General features: G+C 53.6%; 5 protein-coding genes across 5 annotated transcripts; all 5 read left to right on the top strand.

The window, feature by feature from the left end:
- Positions 1 to 1,073: 1,073 nt before the first annotated feature.
- On the top strand, positions 1,074 to 2,965 carry BZA05DRAFT_335602 (uncharacterized protein; the record flags this gene model as incomplete). Its single annotated transcript, XM_051480778.1, has 6 exons — positions 1,074 to 1,297; positions 1,523 to 1,727; positions 1,780 to 2,215; positions 2,272 to 2,658; positions 2,713 to 2,873; positions 2,933 to 2,965. Coding segments are annotated over 6 exons (1,446 nt in total), but the record flags the coding sequence as incomplete, so codon positions are not given.
- A 440-nt stretch (positions 2,966 to 3,405) lies between these two features.
- Positions 3,406 to 4,359, top strand: BZA05DRAFT_335595 (putative S-adenosylmethionine-dependent methyltransferase; the record flags this gene model as incomplete). The annotated part of the gene is made up of 2 exons (XM_051480776.1): positions 3,406 to 4,020; positions 4,117 to 4,359. The coding sequence occupies 2 exons, from the start codon at positions 3,406 to 3,408 to the stop codon at positions 4,357 to 4,359; spliced, it is 858 nt and encodes a 285-aa protein (XP_051340895.1).
- A 454-nt stretch (positions 4,360 to 4,813) lies between these two features.
- Positions 4,814 to 6,866, top strand: BZA05DRAFT_394078 (Adenylosuccinate synthetase). Its single transcript, XM_051483296.1, has 4 exons — positions 4,814 to 5,218; positions 5,405 to 5,796; positions 5,862 to 6,140; positions 6,194 to 6,866. The coding sequence occupies exons 1-4, from the start codon at positions 5,050 to 5,052 to the stop codon at positions 6,620 to 6,622; spliced, it is 1,269 nt and encodes a 422-aa protein (XP_051340894.1). The 5' UTR covers positions 4,814 to 5,049; the 3' UTR covers positions 6,623 to 6,866.
- A 1,408-nt stretch (positions 6,867 to 8,274) lies between these two features.
- Positions 8,275 to 8,959, top strand: BZA05DRAFT_467982 (uncharacterized protein; the record flags this gene model as incomplete). Its single annotated transcript, XM_051487832.1, has 2 exons — positions 8,275 to 8,579; positions 8,650 to 8,959. Exons 1-2 carry the CDS (start codon positions 8,287 to 8,289, stop codon positions 8,957 to 8,959), a joined length of 603 nt encoding a protein of 200 aa, XP_051340893.1. The 5' UTR covers positions 8,275 to 8,286.
- An 888-nt stretch (positions 8,960 to 9,847) lies between these two features.
- Positions 9,848 to 10,264, top strand: BZA05DRAFT_394075 (uncharacterized protein). Its single transcript, XM_051483295.1, has one exon. It carries the CDS (start codon positions 9,860 to 9,862, stop codon positions 10,136 to 10,138), a length of 279 nt encoding a protein of 92 aa, XP_051340892.1. The 5' UTR covers positions 9,848 to 9,859; the 3' UTR covers positions 10,139 to 10,264.
- The last annotated feature ends 5,096 nt before the right edge of the window (positions 10,265 to 15,360 follow it).

Below are 15,360 nucleotides of genomic sequence, written 5' to 3'. Positions count from 1 at the left end.
TTGAATACATACCGTTCCTTCCTTTCCTTCGTGGAGAGTATGTGCTCTGAAATCGAAGGGTTGTTCCATGTCCGAAGCGTGTGGCGTATCTACATCTCTCCTACATAGGAACCTATGTGGTACTATACATCCGAACCCTGAGCCATACACGCATTTCCAAATCGAATGAGCATCGTATCTATGTAAAGTCGTGAAGGAAGGAACAGTTACCTACTATATTCTTATCTTCCCGTCCTCTGCCGCATGCCCAGACTTCCATCCAGCCATCCAGCCATCCAGCCATCTGGAGAGTTCCTAACTAGAGTAGAGTTTCCAGTCCCAACCAGCCAGGCAGGGAGTCGGGGACCCTGCTAGCGCTCGCACTGAGCACCTCCTCCCACCACCACCACCACCACCACCACCACCACCATCATTAACACCAGCAGCAGCGACACCACCGACACCACCACCACCGCAGACCAGGAACACCAACTTCCACGACGGCTCACCCGCTCACTGGTAGTCAGTTACCACGAAACCGCCGCCGCCGCACCCGCCGACGCCTAACACCACGCACCCGCATCCGGACGTGCGGAATCCGCAATCGCAATGGAGACGAGTAAGTCGCAATTCTTCCTACTCTATTCAGTGGCCGGGAGTGAGTGGGTGGTACACAGTTGTGGAGTTGTGGATGGTGGTTGTAGTTGTAGTTATGGTTGTAGTCGTGGTTATGGTTGTGCTAATCTGTCCTCCCCCACCACTTAGCTACGCCCTCGCCCGCGACGCCAGCGACAACGCCGGCAGCGAAAGCTTCGAAGGGCAGGAACAGGAACAAGAGCAAGAATAAACATGGCGCTGGAGGGAAGACGGTATGTTGCGCTTCAACGAGTGGAGAGGAGGAGGATGGGGAGGAGAGGGAGGGGGAGAGGCAGGAGGAGGAGCTGACGCGCGGACAGAATGGTGATGGCAATAAAGTTCCCGTCGCGGGCGCCAATGGCGACGAGCACACGCACCACGACCACGACCACCACGACCAGCACAGCGAGAAGGAGGACGGTGTTGGGGGCGGAAATGGGAGTGGGGATGGGAGTGAGGACGGCGAGGGAGTGAGGGAGGAGCTGGAGCGAAAGACGGCAGAGTTGGAGTCGGTACGGAATGAGCTCGCGGAGCAGAAGCGGGCGAGCGCAGAATTGCAAGCGTCGTACGACCGGCTCTCGGAGGAGTTGAAATCGAAAACAAAATCGCCGGAGGAGGCGGCAGAGACGGCAAAGAAGGCGGAAATACTGGAGGAAGAGCTGCAGGCGCTAAGGAAGGAGGTGTCGGAGATCCCGAGGCTGCGCGAGGACGCTGCGAGGGCGGAAACGCTGGCGAAGGAGACGGAGTTGCTGAGGAAGGAGCTTGAGCAGGCCGCCTCGGTGAGCGCAGATGCGATGAAGATTACCGTGGCGAAGCTGGCGGAGGAGGTGACCAGGGCTGAGGGGTTGCATGCCGAGATCAAGGCGCTCAGGAAGGAACTGGTCGAGGTTGGGAAATCGAAAAATAGTGACGCGGAAAATGCGGAACTGCAGAGGTTGCGGAGCGAGCTCGAATACGAACGGGAACAGCGGGCCAGGGACGCGGCCGACGCTGAGGACCGCATTGCGGAGATTCAGGAGCAGAAGGAGAACGTGGATGCGCAGTACAAAAGCTTGCTGGGTAGAGTGTCGACCATCAGAACGACTCTGGGCGAGAGGATGAAGGCAGACGCTGTAAGTTTTGTGTCTTGCGTCCCCCCGTCTGCATGATGCTCACTTCGTCCAGGAAGAGCTAGCACAGACCAAACAGACGGTCGAGGAGCTGGAGGAACAGAACCGATCACTAAGCGAAAGCGTAGAGGAGCTCAGCAACCAAATCGCAAAGCTGCACGAAGAGCGAGATGCCACCGCAAAGGAACTTTCCACCCTGCGGAACCGCATAAACCTTGCCCAGCAGAACTGGAATAAGGAGAGGGAGGATCTAACCAACGCCGAACGTTTCGCCAGGGAAGAATACGAAGTCGCACGGCGAGCTATGCAGGACTGGGAGGTTATCGCCACAGAGGAGCGGGCTGTCCGAGAGTCTTTGAGTGATCGCGTCGTCGAGCTGGAAGATAGCTTGGCTTCTCGGAAAGAACAATACAATCGCATGGCTGCCGAACACGAAAAGCAAAGCAGTTCGATGGACGGGCTGCAGAGAGCTCTACAAGAGATACAAGATGGTATGTGCACCTGATGGCCGTGATTGTAGACTTGCGGGTGACTGACAACTGTGCAGCTCGTAAGAAGGAGCTACGAGAAATTGTCGAAAATACCCAGTCACAGATCGACGCTCTCACCGAGAAGTGCAAGACCCTCGATAAAGCGGCGAAGGAAGCGGAATCCAATCTGGCGGATGCTAAACAAGATCTCGAGCGCGTGCTACCGTTCGAAAAAGAGGTCAAGGAGAAAGTTCTCCTCATCGGCAAGCTTAAACACGAAGCTGTCACTCTGAACGACCACCTCCGAAAAGCTTTGCGCATGCTGAAGCGTGACAATGCGGACGACAAGATTGACAAGCAGCTGGTCACCAATGTCTTCCTCCAGTTCCTGAGCAAACAACGAGGAGATGCGACCAAGTACGAGGTTCTGCAGTTGATTGCTTCGGTGTTGACTTGGAACGATGGTTGGTTATCATCCTCCACATGTGCCAAGGGGAGAGGCTGATGCATATTTCCAGAACAACGAGAGAAGGCTGGCCTCTTGCGGCCAGGCACGGCAGCAACTGTCACCTCGCCACAGTCTACCGGCGGGGGATTCTTCAGCAGTCTCAAGACACCTCCTTTGACCCCATTTCACCGGTCGCCGAGCACAGCTTCGCTCGGTGACGATGAGAAGGATGTAAGGGTATCCCTGTCGATTCACGGCTTCTGCTCCATTCATGCTAACTTTTCCAACAGCTCTGGACATCCGTTCTTGATTCCGAGAAGTAGCCAGCGAGGGAGGCCCGCCTGTTTCAACGCCATTCTCTTGGGGGCGATGCTTCATTCTGTATTTATACCATATCTGGAGTTTATTGGGGTTCATTCTGGGGGGTCTTTCAGGACATCAATCATTTCTCTACGTACTTTTTTTTTGTCTGCACAAATGGTTGGCTAAGCTGCCTGTTAAACGTGGCAATCCTTCACAAATCTCACTCGACGGGTCATCCTACATACATTAACCGGGCTTTCATGCAGGATTTCGTCAGACAGCAGATGTTATCCGACCTACCCTTTTACCCCTGCTGATAGAATGCTTCACTATCTCTCGGATATAAGCTTTGCGGAGAAGATACCTACCGGTAAATAGGAGGTACTTATACACAACTCGACACTGTGCTCCCAACAACAACCAATATCACCGCACCTATCTGCCCATCATATCACCGGCCATGGCTACCTTCTCCGCAGCAACCTTCTCCTCAGCCCGGTACGCTTCATTCCGGCCGACCTATCCGACCAGTCTCTACACCAACTTCCTCCTGCCGTACCACACGGGCGCGCGCACCACGCTCCTCGACCTCGGCTGCGGCCCCGGCACCGTAACACGGCCCTTATCCGCCTACTTCACACGTACGATCGGCACGGACCCATCCGAGGTCATGCTATCCACCGCACGAAAGCTCACGCCGTCCACCGAGTACGTGGGCGTGGAATACCGCGCGTCAGCCGCCGAGGATCTGCCATTTCTCGCCGACGGCGAAGTCGACATGGTAGTAGCGGCGCAGGCAGCGCACTGGTTCAATCAGCCGCGGTGGTGGGCGGAGATGCGACGGGTCGTGAGGAAGGGCGGTACCCTCGCCGCTTGGGGATACAGGGACTTCCTCTTCACGAGGTTTCCGCGCGCCAGTCAGGTCCTCAGGACGTACTCGTACGGAGAGAACACCCTGGGACCGCACTGGGGTCAGCCTGGACGGAGTATTGTTGAGAATCGACTCAGGGCGGTTAGGCCGCCTGCGGCTGATTGGGAGGATGTGCTGCGCTGGGAGCATGAGCCGGATTTTGAGGTGGACACTGCGGACGGCGCGGGGGAGGGCGCGAGGAGGCCTGTGCTCGGGGATGATGGCGTGGAGGGCTTTGGGAAGCTAGTTAAGCAGCACGAGGGGTTGATGAAAAGGACGATGAAGATGGGGGATGTGGAGCACTATATCAGGACGTGGAGTGCGTGCCATGCGTGGAAGGAGACGCATCCTGAGGCCACGAGTATTGCCGACGGCGGCGAGGGAGATATCGTCGATGAGATGATGAGGAAGATGCGTGAGGTCGAGGGATGGGGCGATGATTGGAGAGAGATGCGGGCGGATATTGCGTGGGGCCACGCTGTCATCCTGGCTAGAAGGAAGTAGATCTAGATGCTTTTATTTTGGCTCAGCTCCTGCACAGAAGTCAATCCTTCGACAGCTTTCCTACATAGAAAACAATCCTTCGACAGCCTTATATAGAGAGAACATCACTTTATTGTCGCATGCGGCATTACTAGACCATGACGACCACCAACTTCCCAACATTTTCTGCCAGCTCCGTGGGGTAAAGAGAAAGCTCCAGTTATCGCCTCGGCTCGATACTGCACCGCTGCCTACCAAGAAATTCTTCAGCAGCCTTATATCTGCAATTGTCCTAGTGCATTTATGCCTCATATCGAGTGACCCCAAATGATCCAACCGCGTTCCCACAGCCAATAACAAGGATTGAAGCGCGATGATGTCGACGCTAGATGTATTTGGAGTGGGGGTTTTTGTTGTTACACACACGGCTGAGCACGTAAAATCGGAGCAAATTTTTTGGATGCTTTGGCGAAGAGGTTTTGGCCTGGTTCCGGTCACCCCCCCGCACCTTAGCCCGAATTCCGTCCTGCCCCGCCATCACCCTAAAAGCCAAAATTAATCCGCTGAACTTGCCCTTTCTTCCCTTTTTTCTTACTCTCGTTCTTCGAGAGGCGGCGATCACGAGTTTTTCTTACCCTGCGAGTACTTTTGCAAATACCGGAACGACAAGTCTTTACAACAGAAGAGAGAGAGAGAGACGGAAGCGCGGACATGGCTACCGTCGTGCTTGGAAGTCAATGGGGTGACGAGGGCAAGGGAAAACTCGTCGATATCCTTTGTGAGGATGTCGAGGTTTGCGCTCGCTGCGCTGGAGGAAACAATGCTGGGCACACTATCGTCGTCAACGGTGTCAGTTACGACTTCCATATGCTGCCGTCAGGTCAATAACCCATCCGTCAATCCATCCCTCTGCCACTGCCACGGCTACGGCCACTGCTGCTGCTGCTGCTACGAGTACCCTGCTCGTGTCATAGATTACTGCTGCCATATGACTCCGATCTGGTGGTTGGCTTTCCGGCCAATGGTGCCCGATCCGACTGGCTGTTGACTGACCGACCCCATATAGGTCTGGTGAACCCCAAATGCCTGAACCTGATCGGTACCGGCACCGTCGTCCACATCCCGTCGTTCTTCGCCGAGCTGGAGGCAATCCAGAAGAAGGGCATCGATTCGACTGACCGCATCTTCATTTCCGACCGCGCCCACCTCGTCTTCGATCTGCACCAGCTCGTTGACGGTCTCGAGGAGATCGAGCTGGGGGCACAGAACATCGGCACCACCCGGAAGGGAATCGGCCCAACTTACTCCACCAAGGCTGCTCGCAGCGGTGTTCGTGTCTACGAGATTTTCAACTGGTCTGAGTTTGAGAAGAAGTTGAGGGCGCTTGAGCACGGATACAAGAAAAGGTTCGGAGACTTGTTGCAGTACGACGTCGAGAAGGAGTTGGCGCAGTTCAAGGTGGGTGCCTATATCTGTCTGGTTTGGGGAAGGTGGACTGGACAATTCTGATGACTGGTGCGAAGGTCTACTACGAGACTCTGCGTCCATACGTTATCGACGCTGTCCCCTTCATTGCGGCTGCCTTCAAGGCCAACAAGAAGGTTCTCGTCGAGGGCGCCAACGCTCTGATGCTTGACATCGACTACGGCACGTACCCTTATGTCACCAGCTCCAACACTGGAGTTGGAGGCGTGATCACTGGACTTGCCATCTCTCCCTTCAACATTAAGAACATCATTGGTGTCGTCAAGGCATACACCACCCGTGTCGGCTCTGGACCGTTCCCCACTGAGCAATTGAACGTGAGTCACCCGGTGTGCACGTCGATAAGATTCAATTCACTGACCCCCTGCAGGAAGCTGGCGAACACCTTCAAGTTGTTGGCCGTGAGTGGGGTGTGACCACTGGCCGCAAGCGCAGATGTGGATGGCTCGACCTTGTCATCGTCAAATACTCGACTGCCGTGAACCACTACACCAGCCTGAACCTGACGAAACTCGACATCCTTGACGGCCTCAAGGAGCTCCAGATCGCAGTTGCTTACAAGGTTGACGGTGTGGAGCTCGAGTCGTTCCCTGCTGATCTCAACACTCTGGCTAAGGTTGAGCCGGTGTACAAGACCATGCCCGGATGGACTGAGCCGACTACCAAGTTGACGGAGTACGACCAGCTCCCCAAGGAGGCCAAGGAGTACATCGCTTTCATCGAGGAGTTCATCGGTGTCCGTGTGGACTGGGTTGGTGTTGGTCCTGGAAGGGAACACATGCTTTACCGCCAACGGTAGAGTGGAGGGTTTAGATGATGTGTGCTGTGCGATTTTAGATCCTCGCGAGATACCGTCTGTCTAGACATGAGATTCGGAATGGTGTGATTTCTTCTGTCTTTTTCTGTTTTCTTGCCTCAGGATTTGGGGCTGGTCTTTGTCATAGACGGAAGGCGGAAGAGGAGAGGGTGGTGATACGCATTTGTAGAACTATCTAAACCAAAGATTTGTCTTTTTTTTGTCTCCAGCATTGAATGCGTAGGCGGTGGAAGACTGGTGTTCGGGGGCTCTCGTGCCCTTGAATTTCGCTGCGGAATGGATAGGCTTGCCTCACAGCCTTCGTGCGGATTTGTTTGATCATCATAGAATTGGACCTTATCAGATCGTGCGGAGTGGATAGGCTTGGCTATACACATCCCCCAGGGTGCCCACCAACTGCACTAACATCGTGAGTTTTCCCGCAAGGAAACTCCTCTCTAAACAAACAAACACAAACCTTTGGCGAACAGTGGGGGACCAACAACTCGGTTCACCGCGCTGGGCGCCATAAAGGATAAAAGCCGCGAACCATCGCGGAAGACGATTGGGGCGCGGATTGCGGTAGACACTTATTTACCTCACACCGGCGACAACGAAGAAGAGGCGGCCGTGCGAAGGCTTTAGCTTTCGGTTCGGTTCCTAGGGGTCGTCGGAGAGAGCGATGGCCGGACTCTGGACGGATTCATGCACCGATCCCGGGAGGATTTGGAACCCTCGGCGGGAGTTAAAGGTGCCGCATCCGTTCGGCGGGAATGGGGTCGTTCAACCCACCACCAGCACCGCCGGAAATGGGGGGTTCGAACCACCAGCACCACCGGAGGAGATCGAGTGGTTCGACCCACCACCAGCATCGGGGGGACGTGGTGGTTCTTTCATTGCGAGTTACCGCTCGCAGACCACAGGAGACGCAATGCATGCGCACCTCGACTGACTAGGTACGCAGAGCGCAACAAACGCCGGGTATCTCTATCGGGTGATGCGGCTGGCAAGCTGACAGGCATGTGTACAGGCGCACGGACGCCGGTCGGACAAAGGGTGGTCACCTAATAGCTAGTCTGTGTCGGCGGGGAGCGGGTGCGAGCGCCGAGTGATGCACTGTGTGGCGGGCACGGCAGATGCCCCCACAATGAAAAAGATGGGGTTGAAATGGGGAACAAACTTCCCCCGATGTGTGAGGCGGGCCGGTGCACAGCACCGGCAGGAGTGCACCAGCTGGGTGCATGGGATTGACGGAGGGAGAGACGGGCAGCTGCAGGGTGGGATGCGTCGAAGCGGGCACGCCGCTGGCGAAGATTTTCTGGGGGCCGGTTGGGTGACAAAGGCTGGAGCAAACCGTGAGGTTTGCTCAGCCGTTCGAGCTACGAATATGTGGCTCGGGCGGTGGCTTTACTCCAAGATGAGAGCTCCACACTTGCCCCACACAAAGGGACCACTCGTTCTCCACCACCTCCCACCCACTTCCCTCTTCCTTCTTCCCCGGTACACCCGGAATACAATCGACATCCTAACCCTCGACCCCCCGCCTCCCCGCCTCCCCAATTTTCACCGGATACTTCTGTCATTTTTGAGAAGGAGTCGTCAATCGGACGACTAAATTATATCTCCCCAAGTCATCAATCCTCATTCGTAGTGGAAGATCACCATCCATGTCTTCCTACATACTGGAATGCGGTGTGTTGGTGATCTTCCTCTACGATGAGGTTCCGGAAGGGGACCCGTGGATGGCGCGGTGCGTCGGGGAGCACCTTCGTGTCCTCGAGGTGTTTGCAGATCGGTGGAATAAGGACAAGTCCTCGAGCGAGAGGCAGCAGAGGGGGACATCGACCAGAGGTAACAGAGGAGCAGGCAACGCTGGCCGCAGCGGGACGTCTATTAGCCGGAGGAACCAGTTTCCGAGCTCGGTACCACTTGCACATCCAGCGGTCACGCTGGTTGTAAGGTATGTTTGCTTCGACCTCCCCCACTATTAACCAGTATATGAGGTATGCATACTGACACCGGCCGCCCAGCTCGCTTCATCACCGGAGCAATCACAATGCCACAGAGCCCAAGCACATATCCGTATATGTGTGCGGGACGAACGGCTGGAACTCGGCCACGCCGAGGCGATCCAATGCCTGTGTGCATATTTACTCCCGGGAAGAGGACCCAGCTCAAGGCTTCCAATCCTTCTGGATGAAGAACACGAACTCGAACGGGTTCAAGAGCCCCGTGGTCCAAGCAAAGATCCAGCGAGCTTTGGCGAACAGACATGACCTCCCTGCCGACCATCACGACCTGTTACCTCCATTGACGGCCGATGTGCCCAATGCCTTGTAAAGCAAGAGTACTTTTACATGTGAGTGTGGCGTGGCGCTCCTTCCTTCCTTCCTTTCCTCCCGTTCCCTTAGATCAATTGATCGTGCGAGTGATGGATACTGACTGACACTCTGCAGTTCTGGTAAAAGATACCAAGTTCAGTTCCCACGTGGACAAGAACCATTGATGAAGACCTAGTTTCATCTCATTTCCTTTTTCGACCAACGGCGACCGGATATAATACTTAATTTCTTTTGGATGATTTCGTTTCGGCACACCTACGCTACCTTCGACATCTCGATACACCTTTTACGATACCTACGACATCTCGGGCCGCTTTGGTTTCATTTTTTGCTTTTTCTTTTGGGCCGGTTCTTCTGCTTTACGATACCTTCGACATCTCTGGCCGCTTTGGTTGTTTTTTTCTTGTTTTTTCTTCTCTCGACAGGTTTCCACCGATTCCTTCACTACATAATGGGTTCGAATCCCGCCTCAACGTCGACATTGTCTTCAACCCTGGGCCTTCTCTCAGTTTTTCCGGTATTTGGACTGGACTTCCCGTGTGCGTAGCTCAGAGTTCTGCTCTGCTCGGCGTACGTACATGGAAGCACTTTGGACTGGAAAGCAAGAATGGTGATTCCTCGATGTTTTGGACTGGACTGGAAGAATAGGGATAAGTGTTTGGTTTCGGTACACCCATACGCTATACCTTCGACATTTCGGGCCGCTTTGTGGTTTTTTTGTTGTTTCTCCGACCGGTTTCCTCGGACTCCTTCACCTCCACTCGGGTTCGAATCCCGCCTCGACATCGACATCGTTTTCAATCTTCAACGTTGCACCTTCTTTCAGTTTTTCCGGTGATTGGACAGCTGGACTTCTCATGTGCGTAACTCAGAGTTCTGCTCTGCTCGGCGTACGTACATGAAAGCCCTTTGGACTGGAAAGCAAGAATGTGGATACCTTGGTGTTTTGGTATTTTGGACTCGAAGAATGAGGATAGCTGTTTGGTTTCTGGTGCTGGAGTATAATTTTGTTTCTGTTTTGGGTGCTTTTCTTGGAGGATTTCTTAAAATTTGGAAATTTGAAATTTGGGAAAGCTGTTCGCGTCTTTTTGATGGTTTTTTTTGGCTGGTTTTTGGTCTTTTTTCTTCCTGGCTTTGCATTATACTGTGTAGATGGTGGTCCTCTAACTTGGGATAGATGGGATAGATGGGATAGATGGGAATGGTGTATGATGTATGGTGTATGGTGTATGGTGTATGGTTGACGGTGTACGGTGCATGGTTGACGGTGTACGGTGTACGGTGTACGGTGTATGGTTTACGGGTTGCTTACTGTTGCTTACTTGCTTGCTTTGTGGCGTCGGCGCCGGCGGATGGTGGTGACATATACGAGGAAGGATAGAAGGATTGACGGCAGGTACATAGTCGTAGGTATGCATAACCACTGAGCAGTGGCTCCGGAGCGTCGGCACAGATTACGGTACATGCACGTGGGTGTACCGCTGCTCGAAGCAACCAGCTCTACTATAACTACGGCTGGATATTCTACTCTACCGTAGGTATGTGCCATCTGTAGCCTGGCCGTTGCTTCGTCAGTTCCGCGGTTCCCACCACCTCGGCGCAGATGCAGCATGGAATATCACGCACCTGTGCCCGGACCTCTTCCCTATTTGGGTATTTCTTGTGGCCGCGGGGGAAGCGGGGAGGGAGGAGGGGGTGCACCTTACCTTACCGGCCATTGACAGCCATTGACAGCGCACGCAAGCCGCACGCAAGCCGCACGATCCCGATGCACTGCAGTCTGCAGCGAGAGCTGTACTGTATAGTACTGTAAATACCGGTGCTGGGTATACCTACTAAACGGTACTCTACTCTGCTCGTGGCATTACCGTTACTGGGCCGCTGACGCGTGCGTGCGTTGCTTGCACAGCTAAGTAATAGTAGAGTAAAGTACCTAGAGTAGAGTAGATGCGATGGGTACCGATCGCGGGGAGAGAGTGCCCCCCACTTCCCCCACTACCTACCACAGCCGCGTCGGGGTTAACAATCGCAATTGTCAAAGCCTAAAGCTCTGCCGCCCCCGCGACCCCCGCCTATCGTAATCGTGATCGAGGGAGGGGGAGTGCTATTTGCGTACGTGCGTGCGAGCGTTTTAGACGCCGCTCGCTCGCTCACGAACGAGTGGGGTAACTGGTTGGGTTGGAAATTATGGTATGGGACCTACAGATCTGCGCAGATCGGGGTTGGTTGTACGAGGAGCTGCGGCGGAGGCGGGGCGGGGGGAGGATTGAGAACGGAATACTTGCAACATATGGTACAACCCCGTGCACGACGACCTGTGCCGGGGTGTAGGATTTATACCCCCCTCCCCGCCCCGCCCCGCCCGCCCGGCTCGGCCCGCGCCAACTCCTTACCTTGCGTCCAATGCCAGTTTCCAGCTCGCGCTCAAGCAATCGCAATTCGCAATCGCAGTTACAGTTACAGTTGGCAGCCAGGGTTGGCAGTTGGCAGTTGGTACGGAGCATTCAGCTCTACCTACTAGGTACAACGGTAACTACAGGCCACTGCTGCCTAATCGATGATTCGATGTGTCTCCCATCTCCTCCTCCATCGCAGCAGTATATCGGTATGTACACTGCACTATCATACCTACACTACGGTACACTACACTACACATACCGAAAGCGGCGGAGCTGATATTCTACAGGATGACGACGTTCCTCAAAACATCAAACAGCCCCTCCCCCAAGCAGCCCCTCCCCCTCCAAAACAGCCCACCGGCGAGAGAATCGGGGTTTACCTATATAACTACAGTCTGCCACCACGCAGCACAGAGCAATGCCGTGCATCCGTGGCTTGGTCCGGCGAGGGGGAGGGGCTGTGTTTCGATCGGCCGGCTGCAATCGACGAAACGTCTAACTATCGGTATGTATGTACTCATGCTTACCTACTTAGGTAGGTAGTGGGTGGTAGGAGGATCTTTCTTCCTTGGTTTTGGTTTTGGTTTTTCCGCAGAGCTCATGGATTCACTTGACTGTGTACTTGCTACCTACGTACGTACCGGCGACGACAGAAAGATCCTCGAGAGTCGAGATACTATCGGAGGACGGTACACCGCTGGGATTGGGCATTGGCATTGGCAATTGGCACTGGCCCGTGGGGTGGTCGTCGCCGATACCTACTGGAGTTGACTATTATTCTTACGGCAGTTAATCCTTTTCCGTTCCGTCCGGTTTTGTTTTTGGTGATTCCGATTTGTATCGCTCCTACCTATCGTTCTTTCTTTTTCTCTCTTTTTCCTTCTTTTTTCCTCCAGCCCAGAAAATGAGAAAACCCAATCCCCCTTCCCCCTTCCCCCCTCCCCCTCTCCTCCCCTCCCCTCTCCCCACAAGAGACCTTGCATTGATCCTGAGCCGAACGAAACAAAAAGAGGCATTCCATGCCATGCAGAGAACGGGTGCGGCATTTTAAAGGAGGAAGAAATGGAAGGTACGGTATGTACGGTACTCTAGGTGTTCCCAGTGCCCACAGGTGTCGAATTGATATTACCACCCCTCCCCCTCCACTCCCCGCCTGCGCGTGCGAGAAAAAAACATCCCAGGCGGCTTTTTCAGGAAACAAGAGTCTCTCGAGAGAGTGTCGGCAGCGGGAAGGCGAGGGGGGAGGGCGAGAGGGGATGTCCGATGGAGGAATCTTCAATCTACCGATCCTTTGGAAGTTGGAACTTTGGAACTTTGAATGCCCATGTTTTCGAGAATTGCGCATTAGCCGATGCCGATGACCATGCTCATCGAGTGAATACCTGCCTACTCTACTCTACTCCGCCTACGTACATAGGGATGGAGGGAAAGGGAAAGGGAAAAATAATGTTTCCGGATCGGTGGCCGTTAGACCTTGGCGTTGGCCGTTGGGATTCTCACCGGACGCTGTAGGGCGGGATGGGAAGGGCTCAGGGAAGGGCTCAGGGAAGGAGTTGCACAATACATACGGTTGTACGGTTGTATGGTTGTACCTGAGATGACTTAGCTACCGGTACCGGTACCCGCCAGAGAACGAGATTACGAGGTTACGAGGCGTGCCTCGTGGGTTCAAGGGGGAGTGATCGGATATCTTCAATATGGCGGCCGCAATTGGGTGGGCCGGTCCATGGTACAGGCTTCAGCCTTCGGCCTTCGGCGGGTGGGCACTGGGCACTGGGCACTGGGCACTGGGCACTGGGGCTTTTGCAGTGCGCCGGATCTTGGTGGTCGCGACTCACTCGTGCGATGTAGATGCAGATGCCGACCCTTCCCTTCCCTCTCATCCCTTCCCTTTCTCGAACCTCGATAGAGTACTACCTAGTACCCAAGCAAGTACAATAAATACCTTTACGGTACACCGCCTTCGTGGAGACATGTACGATATGTATCGAATAGAGTACCTGTAACTAGACGTACTGGTACCTACATCAGTGCTTACCATCAATCCTATATACCACCAACCCTACTAGCCAGCCAGCCAGTATGCACATAGCCAGGCGGCGGGATATATTCTCGGATTTGCGAAGAAGCCACAGTCGTTCTCGCGCTCTCACTCCTCTCACTCATCTCTTTAACTTATGTAGCCCTTTAGTTAGCCCTAAACAACTAATTCGGTATAGTGAAATAGTAAAGGGGAGGGCTTACATCATACGAATTCTCCGGATTGCGCTTAATTACTTGAGAAGTATTTACAGGCTGGCCGCTGGACATTGGACAAACGATGGCGGCCGCGTCGGGCACACACGAAAAGAAAAGAAGAAGAAAGAAAAACAATTCCATACTTGGTAGTAAGGACTTGGTTATTATTCCTAAAGATCGCGCCATGTGGTCAAGATCGATTTCGCGCACGGCTTTTCGTCGCTCGCTCGCCAGCCTTATTTACTTGGCTACTAGTTAGTTACTAGTATTATTAGAGTAATAGTTACTTGTTACTATTATAGCAGCTAACCACCGTACCGGCGGCGTACCTGATATGATGAACATCTATAGATACTGGTGGTACTCTACATACTCTGGATAGGTACTCTGGATACTCTACTCCACTCCACATACAGCGGGATTAAACCCCGCATAGATACTCTACTATGTATGTATGTCGACCTGTGAGTCTGTGTCTGTGATTGTGAGTGCATACTGGAGTACATAGGTCCAATGTCCATACGGTAGGTACATACGCTGGGTAGATATTTGAAGGTCGGAGGAGCGGGATCGCTAAGGGAAGGGAAGGGAAGGGGAGGGCCAAGATGGATGTACGTGCTGCGGAGACGGTTAGGAATACACGACGACGTTGCTTTGCGCAAGCGGGGGGTGGGATGGGGATGGGGATTGGGATATACCTAGCAGGGTTACATACCGGTATCATACGGTCGACACCGTGCTATTCTCTTTCTTTTCTTTCTTTTCTTTCTTTTCTTTTCGTTACTTTGCTTTCCTGCCGATTGACCGACCGACTGATTGACCGACTGGCCGACTGACCGATTGACTGGCCGCAATTGGATTGGAGGCTGGATTTTGGAGGCTGGATTTTGAAGGCTGGATGCTGAATGCTAGCGCTGCTCCAGTGCTCTCATACCCCATCGCCCATCGGAAGTCCACATGCGTTGAAGTACGGTATATGTAGTAGAATTGACGGTAAGAAGCCGCTGCCCTTTTTCTTGTTTTTTTCTATTTTTATTTAGGTTTTTTCTATCGCGAGATGGTAGGTTAACTTTTAAGTACTCTGTAATTACATACCGATGCAATGAGCTGCCAGCCAGCCGCCGCGGGTTCTGCATTGCGTTGCGCTGCAGAGGTCGGAGGTGAAGGTTGGAGGTTGGAGGTAAAAGGTTAAAGGTTGGACGTTGGAGATTAGAGGTTAAAATGCGGAAACCGCATGCGTATGTAGAGTATCAATTCGTTTGTTCCCTCCTCTAAGTTCTTTCGCTCGTTCGTTCGCTCGCCCATCGCATCGGTTCGATGGATGGGGGAAAATTCTTTTTCGCTGGAGATCCCCTCCATCCGTATGATGGCCGCGCTTTTCTTTTCTTTTCTTTTCTTTGCTTTCCCGTGCCGGTACTGGATGGGCGTGGGTGTGGGTGTGGGTGCGGTAGGAACTTGCTTATGTACTGTACATACAAGTATCCGTACGTACGTCCCTGCGGATTTTGTGTGGTTGTGCTATGTACATACACACATACCTACTTCCCACATGGACACTCAAGTATCATACCTAGGCACCTATGACGGGTACAGTCCTGAACCGCATGCATTGTACAGTGCACACACCTGGGTAGTGTACGTGATGTACATATAGAGTACGTGTCTATCTGGACTCTGGAGAACTGCGGCCAGCCGTACCGTACCCCATAGCCAATCCATTGACCCATGGGCCGTGGCCATGTGCATTGTATGTACCTATTAG

This window comes from Tricharina praecox (assembly GCF_024521635.1).
Source record: "Tricharina praecox strain CBS 144465 chromosome Unknown BZA05scaffold_8, whole genome shotgun sequence".
NCBI lineage: Eukaryota > Fungi > Ascomycota > Pezizomycetes > Pezizales > Pyronemataceae > Tricharina > Tricharina praecox.
Note: the sequence above shows the minus strand (reverse complement) of the source record. Positions and strands in the feature narration are given on the sequence as shown.

Bases quoted from the DNA above. Each gene is read 5' to 3' on its own strand.
- BZA05DRAFT_394078 (XM_051483296.1), top strand. From the start codon at position 5,050: ATGGCTACCGTCGTGCTTGGAAGTCAATGGGGTGACGAGGGCAAGGGA. The intron at 5,219-5,404 runs GTCAATAACCCA...GACCCCATATAG, and splicing joins CTTCCATATGCTGCCGTCAG to GTCTGGTGAACCCCAAATGC. The intron at 6,141-6,193 runs GTGAGTCACCCG...GACCCCCTGCAG, and splicing joins TCCCCACTGAGCAATTGAAC to GAAGCTGGCGAACACCTTCA.
- BZA05DRAFT_394075 (XM_051483295.1), top strand. From the start codon at position 9,860: ATGAAAGCCCTTTGGACTGGAAAGCAAGAATGTGGATACCTTGGTGTT.